This window comes from Amphiprion ocellaris, chromosome 18 (genome assembly GCF_022539595.1).
Source record: "Amphiprion ocellaris isolate individual 3 ecotype Okinawa chromosome 18, ASM2253959v1, whole genome shotgun sequence".
NCBI lineage: Eukaryota > Metazoa > Chordata > Actinopteri > Pomacentridae > Amphiprion > Amphiprion ocellaris.
Genome location: NC_072783.1, coordinates 33137513 through 33149475, shown reverse-complemented (window position 1 = coordinate 33149475; position 11963 = coordinate 33137513). Strand labels below are relative to the sequence as shown.

Below are 11963 nucleotides of genomic sequence, written 5' to 3'. Positions count from 1 at the left end.
TGCCTGCCTGCCTGCCTGCCTGCCTGCCTGCCTGCCTATCTATCTATCTATCTATCTATCTATCTATCTATCTATCTATCTATCTATCTATCTATCTATCTATCTATCTATCTATCTATCTATATGAGGTCCTGTTTCTCCTGTCCACAGTGTCTCAGTCCATTGAGATGAGAACAGCGTGTGAATAAAGAGACACCAGCTGACATTTAACACGATCAGTTGTCGTAACGTTCTGTTCTGTCGCTGTCGACCAGACTGTGAGGATGCAGGCATGAATATGAATGAGAGTTTTTTCCTCTGTCAGGTCCCCTGGTGCGTCTGGTGGGTGGCAGCAGCAGGAAGGAGGGTCGAGTCGAGGTGTATCTCCATGGCGACTGGGGAAGTATTTGCGACTCGGGCTGGAATGACCTGAATGCAGTCGTGGTGTGCAGACAGCTTGGACACAGGTAATGTTTGTGTATGAAGTTAGAATCTGGTTTAAAGAACAGCACAACAGATCCTCTAATGTACGCCTCTTCCTCAGCGGTGGAGCCGTGGCCGCCGGAGGGTTCGGTCAGGGGAAAGGACCCATCCACCTGGACCAGGTGAGGTGCACGGGGAAGGAGGAGTTCCTGGGGGAGTGTCCCTCTCTGGGTCAGAGCATCCAGGGCTGCAGACGGAAGGAGGACGCTGGGGTGAGGTGTGATGTCAAGCAGAGGGAGTCGGCGGTTCAGGTCCAACCTCAGGAGAGGAGCTGTGGGCTGAGGAAGCTGGTGGAGGAGGAGGGCAAGAGGAGGAACCAAGGAGAGGAAAGCACGCTCAGGTAGGAGGAAATACAGCGAAACACCCACAATGAAAGAGTTTATAGTACATGGAACACTGAGAAATAAAACATCTACAAGGAAATAGTGAGAATGTTTCAGGAAGGGGCCAGAAAAAATACATAAATAAATGGTGGAATACAATAATGTTCAAAAACTGTAAAAAGGGAAACAATGGGAAAATATCTATAACATAATTATATTTTTAGCTGATTTAAATATAGTAAAAATAGGTCATTTTATGGTCAAACATTTTAAAAGAACAAATACTAATTTATAAAAATATAGATTTTTGATATGGACAGTTTTGGCCTGTTTATTTTTATTTTTTACAGTGAACATGTAAATTTGTATTTTTAACAGTGATTCAACAAATTATTATCTGTAATTTAACAAAACTGAAAAATCTTTCCCAAAAAACTAATTTAAATAACAAATTTTATTTAACAAAATCTAATATTAATTAATATTTATTTAATTTTTTTAAATAAGGGCAAATATCTGTAAAATAACAATATTTTTCTGATTTAAATGAAGAAAAACTAGCATAATTTTACCTACAAATATCAAAAATGATCAAATATCTATAAAATGTAGTATATATAGTGGTATAGTATATAATAATGGATCTTTATCTCTCACCCCTGTGGATTATTTGTGCAAATGGTCAGCACACAACACACGATGGACGAAAAATCTAAACTTCTGTCTGAATGATTCACTGAGTTTCCATTCACCATGCGAGTACAATTTAAACACCATCACAATAGGAGGTCTTAAATTATACCCCATTTACTTGACAAACACTCCTGTGACACTGTTGGACTCAAACAACTAACTGAGATGACCCTGCATAACGCAATTTCACACAAAAAAATGCATATAAATGCTCTCTGATGAGTGATTTATCCTTTAAAACTAGATTTTCACCCTCAGCAAAACAGTGTGGCAAAATTAGCTGTCAGCAAGACTCCCTTTAGTTGAGTTTGTGCTGTTTTTCAAGTTTTATGACAGAAAACATGTTTCTATGCATAATTTAATGCAAACTCTTTACTCATGTCCTTGTTCACGTGGATGTAATTTCAGACAAAGCAGAGATCCGCTCATCAGATCATCGCTCTGTAGCTCCACTACATGACATCTTTAATTAAACTGACATAAAGGAACATGTGCAGCTTTTAGGGGCTGAAGTCTCGGGGCAGTTTAAACCATCTTTCATGCGTTATGTCTGCCGGTTGCTCCAGAACTTAATGTATTCTGTGGTGTTTCTTTCCTCATGTATAAAGTTAATGCACGAGGAGACGACAAACAGAACGATAACTTTAGGAACTGAAAAAGACGAGAAAGATAAGATAGATAAAGATAAAGTTCTTTATTTCTCCCCACTCCAGGGGAAATTTACATTGTTACAGCAGCTTTATTTACAATATATACAAGGGTGGCAAAATTTTTAACAGAAAAAATAAAAATAAAAATAAAGTTTAAAAGTGCAGAGAAAAAGAAGGACTTTTTGTCTGATACCGGGCCAATATTGGCATAAAAGTGTAATATTGGTCAATATCGTGATTGGATTTTTTTTGCCTATCATGAGAACCGACAAAATAATGCCTGGATTTCGCTGGCAGTTTTCAGAAGTGTACAGTATAGCTGCCACATTGTAATAAAGTCATAGAGAGAGAGAAGGAGAGTGTGAACTGATGTTTGAGACAATTAAAAATAAAAAAAAAAACGTATATATATACATATATATATATATATATACATATATATACATATATATATACATATATATACATATATATACACACACACACACACACACACACACACACACACACACACACACACACACACACACACATATATATATATATATATATATATATATATGGTTGCCATTGTTTCGAAAACCCATATTAATACGTGTTTTCCACTGTTGATGAACTTACATTTGCACAGTTGAAGTTCTGCTTGTGATACGTTCCTTGAGTTGATTTATGTCTTGTATCTTCACCTGATACACAATGACCTTCAAGCGCCCCCAAAGATAGTGTCAAACGCATCTTCTAGGGTATCTGAAACATAAAAAAATATGCATTATACTTTTCCTATGTATGGAAACTTATGGCCCAAACTGTATATATGGCATTTTTTTCAATACTTGAGTTGAAGTAGTTTTCTTATTTTGCACAGACAGTGTTTACATTTGGAAAGCCATGTTGCATTTGAGAATGCATCCAATGGGGCATCACAATAAAATGTGGCATGATGTGTTAATTCCACCACAGGAGATATGTGATGTTACCTAAAATGAGTTAAATAGCCCACAGATATCGGTATCGGTTGATATCGGAATCGGAAATTGAGAGTTGGACAATATCGGCATATCGGTTATTGGCCAAAAAGCCAATACCGGACATCCCTATCTGAGATCTTTCCATGTTTCTGCTCAGGACCACGTGGCCCTGGCAGGTGTCGGTTTGGCTCCAGTCTCAATCACAAGACGATGGTCCTCTCTGCAGCGGGACTCTGATCGGCCCCTGCTGGGCCCTGACGTCTGCATCCTGTGTGACCAGGTAGATCCAGTGCTGAGCTTTCAATTAGTTCCTATGCTAGAGGCGTGTTCAGTCACACATGTTGTAAACCCTCCTCCAGGTTCGGCAGCGACCCGTCCAGGTACGTGGTGCGAATCGGGGGTTCGGAGCAGAGCCTGACCCCGCAGCGGGTTGTGGTTCACAGGAAGTTTAAGGGGCAGAGCGGAGGACACGATCTGGCTCTGCTGAAGCTGCCCAGCTCCAAGGGTCACTGCCTGACGTTTGACCCCAACACCAACGCCGCCTGCCTCCCTGCAGCCGACGTATCGACCGGAGGAAACGCTCCGGCCTCCTGTGTTGTCATGGTTACCGCCGGATGGGCAGGACCAGGTATGTGAGACACTCAAACCATCTTCAGCACGCGTCTGAATGTGTGTTTCATAAAACAACATGTGCACTCGTTCAAACAAAAACTCCACGTATGTCGGAACTTTTCATATATTTGCAATTATTGAATCAAATGTATCAGTATTTCATTAGGTTAATGAGCATTCACACTAAAATATATGAATTAAAAGATACAATTAAAAGTTACAGTAATAACTAATTCATATATATTTATATGGGGAAATTTTGACAGTTATTTCTCATAATGTCATTGATTTTGAATTAGCATTATTAAAATGAATGTAACTCCCATCTTCAAGCAAATATTAGCAAAAAATGGTAATTCAGGGGGCTTGAAAATGAAAAATATGCCCCTATTAGTTATAATTTTGTAGAACTTTGCATTTCTTTCTGTTTTTTTTTGTGGTCAATCAGACAAGTTCTTCTAATTTTTGACACCAGTGCATCCCCTAGCATCACGAACATCTGATTAATGGAAGAACTTTAACTGGAGAATCTTCTTCTCTTCCATTCTTGTTCTGAAAGCATCAAACCAAATGACAACTGGTGATTTAAATTCTTAGGTGAGCAGCGTATAAAAATGAATGTCACAGAATGGAGGTGAGATGAGTGGAGGTGACCTTACTATTTTCAATTTCTGACTGCAGAAGCTTCGTTTTTTGACATGTAAAATCTGGTTTTGGGGAAGTAGGGTACAACTAACTGTCATTTCGCTCATGTCTGTAGGAAAAAATATCTCTTGTAACTTCCCAGAGCCCAAAGAGGCATCTTGAGATTGCATGTTTTGATAGATATTTACTGAATAAACATATAAAACCAAGAAAAGCAGCAAATATTTACATTTGTGAAGCTGGACCTAATGAATAATTAGTGACCACAGTAGTTTTTGATCATTTATGACAGACAGACAGTAGAAAGATGACAGAAAACATAAGAAAGATGAAACAAAAACCTCTCCAGCTGGATTGAGATGTTAAGATTCATGGTTGATGCCTTCATTTATAGTTTGCTGACACGTATCTCAACAACAACTAAATAAACTGTCATGAAATTTGACAGAGATTTCCATATTTCCCAGAAGATGAAACCTTCAATGATTTCTTTACTTTTCCTCTGGCGCCACCATGTGGTTGATAATTGTAGCTTTTTTAGTGACATATTCTGACAACTATTAACTAGATTGCCAAGAAGTTTTACATTCACGTCTTTGGTAGGATGAATTTTAACCACTTTGGGTCACTTCATGCTTCATATAGCAGCAGCAGCAGCAGCAGCACATTGTTCTATTACCAAACATTTATAGAACTAATCCATTCCCGTCTGCCTCAGCTGCACTTTGTGTTGAGTTCTGCTCCAAATACCAGCAGCTGCAGACTCTTATTGATGCTGTTTGATGACTTCAATTATTATTTGACTGTCAAATTTAGCAGATGATTTTTAATCGTCTCCTCCATCTTCTCTCTCAGACTCCGTCGTTGCATCCTGGGTCCCTCTCATGTCGTCATGGCAATGCAAGAAGCGCTACGGTGACAGCTTCTCCAGTCACGGCACCCTGTGCGCCGGCAGCCCTCCAGACACCAGCATCCTCCACGGCGACGGTTGCCAGGGCAACTCTGGAGGCGGGCTGCTGTGTCAGGAGGAGACGGACGGCCGGTGGGTGCTCACAGGGGTCGTCGCCGGGGGTTACGGCTGCTCCGACCCCTCCTCTCCCGCCCTCTACACGCGAGTCAGCCGCTTCAGGAGCTGGATCAACGAGGTCACCGCAGCGCCAGCCGAGGAGCCGCATGCACGCGCCCAGACGCAACAAGTTGACAATGACATCACACATGTGCACAGGAAGCTCAAACGCACACACGAGCAGCAACTAACGAATGAGATCAACGAGATTAAACACACGTATCCTTCACACACCAGCCAGCACGCTCACGCTAAACACACAAACACGCCGACCGTGGTCTGATCAATGCCGTCGGCTTTACCACCCTGTGCCATGTGACCAAACGAGGAAGAGAAGGAGAGCAAGTCGAAGATGCTCCCAACTTAAAGTCATTTAAGCTCATTTTCAAATCCGAACTCCGTGTTGTGATTCCCAAGTGTTTGCTAGTCGTCGGCTGAGTGCAGCGGTGTGGGCAGAGCTTCCTGAGCTGCAGGATAATGGAGTGTGGGTGATCTGTGGTGCTTTAAACATGTCTGTTGCAGCCCAGAGGTTTATCAGCATGCTGATCGGGGGCCGTTCACTGACACTGAAAATCTAAAAAATCAGCATGGCATGTGTTTTAAGGACGATAGCGTTAGACGTAACATAAATCGGGGGACAATTCGAAGACGGTCACACGAGAATCTATGCTAATTTCACTTATTTATGTGTCTTCTGTGTGAGTTCTTAGAAGATAAAAACTAACTAAGCAACTAGTGTAACGGCTGACTGGATATCACTGACGTCCCTCTGAGATGATTCATGTAGATAAACTCCAAACGTTAGGTTTTTATAAAAACACTTCCCGTTTCTTTTTTCAAACAGGGCTTTTCTCTTGGAGCTTTTGTCTTATACCTTTACCGGTGAAAGTGCTGTTGTTCATTTAGACCCACGACTAAGCTACTAAACTGAGGACAATACCAGTGATTTAGCATGTTTTAGCATATTTATAACTAAAAATCTATACTTTAACTTACTGCTGACTGTTTTACACACCACACTGGAGATTTTGCTCTGTTTTTGTCAAGTTTAGACACCAGACTTTAATCAGAGTAAACGTTGGATCGTCAATGAAGCTCCCAAACTGGTCATCCAAATACATGTCACAAAAACTGGGAATACTCACCACAGAAGGCAATCAGGAAATCTGAATAGTAGAAACATGTATAAAAAGTAATGAAAGTGAAAAAAAACATCAGTAAAACCTCAAACTGCACTAAAACTCTCCTTTTCGATCTAAATTTAATCAGTAATAATGCAGAAAAACCCTAAAATGACTTCGAAGGAGTATTCGAGGTGTTGCAGGAGCACTGGGAGCAGAGCAGCACTGCACCATGTGGCTACTTTGACCAGAATGGCTTTTCATAGATATGAGTCTCTGAACTCTTTAATCGTACTTTGAAGAGTTACGTAATATTTAGCCACCAGACTTTAATCCGGGTAAACGTTCCATCCCTAATGAAGCTCCCAAATATGTCTCAAAAACTGAGAATACTCACTACAGAAGGCAATCAGGATAATTGTAATACTGGAAACATGTATGAAAAGTAATAAAAGAGAAAAAAAAACATCAGTAAAGCCTCAAAATGCATCTGTGACTGCACCAAAACTCACCTTTTCGATCTAAATTTAAGTTTTGATTGAATCCCAATGTGACTTCAGTGTGATTTTATTATTTTCTAAAGTATTTTCTTCACATAAGTATTCCTTTTTTTCCATGTATATGAAAATAAGTATAGAAAAAGTGTTAAATCCTTCAGTTATTTTGTCAATCCTACATCATTACTGAGAGGTAATGCGAGGCAACTGCATCACCCTTCAGTAATAAGGCAGAAAAACCATAAAACAACTTTGAAGGAATGTTGCAGGAGCACTGGGAGCAGAGTACCGCTGCATGAGGGGGCTCCTTTGACCAGAAGACTTTTCATAGACTTTTTCATCATAATTCGTAGAGGTTAATATGTTCAAAGTATTATTATGGGATTGCATGGACGTAGCACACCACCTCAGTCACATTTCCTGTGTCATGTCTACGCATTTTAAGCTTTCTGCCTTTCATTTCACCACGTCACAAATGACATGGGAAAAGTGAAATTTGACCGTGATGAAGACAGTTTGTAACACGTCAGATTCACAGTGGACGAAGTTTCAAAGCAGGAGTAGCTCACCTATCCAGAGTCCGACTGTTGAAGCAGAGTTCTACTGTAATGTCCTGATTTGGTCCTTCCAATGCTCTGTGGGATGATTACGCAAGGGTTTTGTGACCATGACAACCAAACTGTCGCCCCCAACTTGGCCTACTTGCTAGATTTGTCTCCCAGGGACTAAAAAAATTCAACTCGAAAGATTATCTTTTTGACACTGGTGAGTTTCAAGAGTCTGCTAATTGATTTTCTGGTTGAATCAGGCATCAATACTTTCCTCTATTTCTAATTAAAGAGCTGAAACATGCAAAAACACCAGTAGGGTCCTTTAAAGTTGTACTTTTTAAGCCATCGGGTCTTAAATATCTTTTTGTACTGGCTCTAGATAGATAGATAGATAGATAGATAGATAGATAGATAGATAGATAGATAGATAGACAGATAGATAGATAGACCCTTAGATAGCTGCTGTTCCTGAGTTTAGATAGAACGTGTTCTGCATTCATTCTAGGCTGACTTAGATAAACTAAATGTTGTCCGTTCCGTTGTCCTCTGAGCAGATCTGACCAGGAGGTGGCGACATTGCTCTTAATTTTCAGAGGGTTCCTTGGACTCTGGTTCTTTTTTTATACTGTAAGTGTATGAACTTGTGCTCGATGTTCTGTGAAACCATGTGTGTTGTGAAGCATCTTGTGACCTGCTACTGCTGTTTTCTCCACCGTGGACCTGCCCCAAAGCCTGTTTCTATAATCCTGTACATAAACTCAGGCCTCCTCCCTTCAACACTTGATGTTCGACCGATGCAGATCCTGTGGGTTCATGCAAATACCAAGCAGAAGGTGCAGATTAAAGTGTGTAGGATGTACTTCACCTGTGCTAAAAGCCATCAGCTGTTCCTCAGTGTACTGTGCAGAATCATGGTTGAGTATTAAAACGTATACCTGCAGAGAACAAGTGTCGATGTGGTCTCTCTAATTAACTCCCACAAATCTTGGTTTGTTAGCACCGAAGCCACCAATGTGCGACAGACAAGCTTCATTCATCTCCAAACTGTGCAAAACTTTAGCACAAAATGGGTTTTTCCCACATATCCATTTGACATATAGAAACAATATGTCAAAATACATGGATTTTACAGGCTAAAGAAAAAAAAAAAAAGATTGCTTACAAAACGTTTATTGCCTTCAAGTAATTGAAAACTGAATCTGCTTAGCTGCTGCTCTCGGTCACCCATGAGCGCCGTTAATCTTTTCTTTTGTTCGGACGGGTTCCCCTCTGAAAAAAGGGGATCAGGACGCCCTCGGTGGAGTGGATCGGCCAGTTTCTATTGAAAACAGTAGAAGAAAGTGATTTATGATGAGGTTAATTGGTGCAGCCTTTTGAGACGTAGCTGATTATTTAGAAATATGACCTATAGATATGATGTTAATGATTTTTTCTAAGATGGATGGCGATTATTTGAATTAAATATCGATGGTTGGTGTTAATTCCTTCAAATTCTGGATATGAAAAGCATCTCTAACCCTCCTGTCAACGACTGATCCTCAGGTTGGATGAAAAGCAATATTTAGAATTGAGGAATTTAATAATGGGCACCAGAAATAGGCACCACACATCTTAATATTTATTTGATTAAACAGCGTACAGTTTTTACTTTTCTCTCCCTGAGGTTGTGTGATTTGTCATCCACTTAAATCCACCTCCCATTCTTTGTGCTTTCCTTCTTATTGTTTGTTTCTTTTCTTGTTCCCTCTTTCTCATTTTCAGTTCAGTCAGTACATAAGTAGTGCAGCCCTGAATATGGAAACTGGTCTTAAAAACAAGGATACTGGACGTTTTCTAAAACTGGAATCTCTCAGGCTTCTTTATGTCCAAGAACAGATGCTACACAGAGAATCCCTTCCCTCTGTTGCATCTGTTCGTGCACACGTTGCTGCAGAACGAAGAAGAAGAAAAGGCCGAAGTTTTTGAGGGTCACGCTGGACATGATCAGCTGTTACATGACTGGAAACACTGGTAGGAGCCGCCAAGATGAACGACAGCGAAGCGTCCTTTAAGACCTCGGCAAAGTCAAAAGTAATTTAGATTCAGGAGCCTCGTTCTGGGTCAGCTTTTCTCCTAATTTCACTGACACCGAAAGAGTCGGAGGTCAAAGGGAGCTAACAAGACACATTCCCTCCAGAGTTTCTCCCTCTCGGTGTCTTTGATAAAGTAAGTGTGAGTGTTGAAGTTAACCAACTGCTGAGCTCTCCTCATTAATCACACAGAAAGCCGAGGAACCGGGGGAGCTGTCCTACATCACACACACACACACACACGCACACGCACACGCACACACACACACACCAAACCCTTAAAATAACTGGGACCATCATAAATAAGAGCAGAAAAGCTTTTTAAATAAGGCTGGAGCATTACTCAACACTTCGCTGTACTCGCTGCGGCTAAAATAAGAGCTCTGGAGGTGGAGAGACGGGAGGATGCACGAGCTGATTGCTTGATCCTCATGTATGTTAATGGCCTGCAGGCTATGCAGCGTTATTCAGGCCTTAATCTGACTTTGGTCCGTGATGACAGACGAGTATGGAGGGCGAATATTATGCCAGCTGTTGGTGTTCAGAGCCGACCACAGCAACACGCTCTAGAAGCTGGTTTATTTAACGCCGCTCACATCAACACTGTTCGTCCTTAAGTGTCTCTCTGCGAAATGTCGCCTGAGACGAACCAGTTTCCTGCCTAAAATTGGACTACGTGAGGGAGATATTCGGCATTACTAATCAATGATGCAGCGTTACATAATCTGCAAAGTGTGTCGCGTCTCTCCATTAGCTTCAAATTTGGATGTTTTAGGAGGAGATTCTGCTGATCAAACGCTCTCCAGAGACACACCGGAGGAGTCAAAAAGCAGAGAAAAGCCCGTTTTGTTGTCATTTTGGAATCTTAAGCACCATCAGTCCAGGAACTGTGGTGGTAGAAAGCACCCAGGGTAAACACAGGTTCTCCCATGTGGGGACAAATAGAGTGCGTTTCCAGGCAATAGATGCCTTTCCAATAACACGTTCATTGGAGAGGGGACAAAAATGTTTTGGCATGATGACAAAAACTAAATCAGAACAGAAGAGGCGGAGACAAACTTTAGAGGCCCTCTTCGGTCTGATTAAACCCCTTAAAACTCATCTCTGTGTATCAAAATGACATATTTAGAAGTTTTTTTTCAATTAAATAATCTCTTCTAGCCTTAAAGTGTCTCATGAAACGTGAAAATAGATATTTCCTCTATTTGTTACACGAGTTGTCTACACAGAAATGGGTCAAAAAGTATGTTTGTAAAATTAAACTCCTGCTGTACAGAAAGTGACTGATTTGAGTCAAACAGGTCTTCTACAGCAGAGTCGCTGACATTTAGAGCTACCAGCTGATCTGTAACTTTGTCCCTCAGAGTTCACTGGAGTTTACTCACATGACACAAACACAAGTTTTACTGTGCAGTGTTGGCTCCAGAAACCAAAGCCAGCACCTTGTTTACCCACAATCCATTGCTGTTCATGAGCCACATGGAGTGGATTCACTCAATAAATGGCATCAGGTGCAACTCTATCTTGAACCTTTACACCATGCAGATCTATAAAGTCCCAGCCTCTTTTTCCAACAACAACTCCACCACTGGCTGCAGCTCAAGCACACCAGCTCCCCCAACATCCTGCTCAAACGCTGTAAAACTATCTTTAGGTCGTATATCGGCCATATGCTTGAACCGGAAGCTGATTCTGAAGAAAGGATGACGATACAGGAAGTCCCGCCCTATAAGCTGACAGGATCGGTTCTTGAGGTTACGTACGAAACAGCAAAAGTCTGAATCTTTGTTTTTGAGAAAGTCTGACACAGTTCCAAGGTGGAAATGCTGAGTCATGGTGTTAACTACTTATTTCAATCTAGCTGTGAGTCTTCTGCCATATATTTAGTGCAGCTGTCCGACTATATGATCTCCAGAATTTTTAACTCTGTATGCATTAAAGCAGTATTTTATTTTTGTAAGGTTTAATCTCTAATATGCCAATTATTCAGGTATAATCACAACATAAATGACACAACAGGGTTTTAACTGCAATGTTTAGTCTTGTTAGGTTTATTTCGTAACTTGTGCACAGTTCTTCTGAATTCTGGAAAATTTTAATGTTGTTCGTACATGTTGCTGTTATTTTTCTCAAATTTGCTTTCATAGCCTATCTAATCAGACATTTGTTTATTGGAAAAATGTTGTAATTTCAAGTTTTAAAGGTGCTATACAAATAAAGTTATCTATAGAACTCCATATGGACACATTAACCAGGTCGATTTTCATAACAGTTTTGCAGAAATAACCGACTTGAGACGGACAAAC

General features: G+C 40.6%; 1 protein-coding gene across 1 annotated transcript in view; it reads left to right on the top strand.

The window, feature by feature from the left end:
* The window catches only part of LOC111580268 (neurotrypsin-like), a 39649-nt gene extending 31113 nt beyond the window's left edge, over nucleotides 1–8536 (top strand). The window contains exons 10-14 of the mRNA XM_023287926.3: nucleotides 305–446; nucleotides 524–802; nucleotides 3254–3376; nucleotides 3456–3724; nucleotides 5209–8536. Coding sequence (XP_023143694.1) covers nucleotides 305–446; nucleotides 524–802; nucleotides 3254–3376; nucleotides 3456–3724; nucleotides 5209–5702 — 1307 coding nt within the window. The 3' untranslated portion in view covers nucleotides 5703–8536. The remainder of the gene's footprint in view (nucleotides 1–304; nucleotides 447–523; nucleotides 803–3253; nucleotides 3377–3455; nucleotides 3725–5208) is intronic.
* The last annotated feature ends 3427 nt before the right edge of the window (nucleotides 8537–11963 follow it).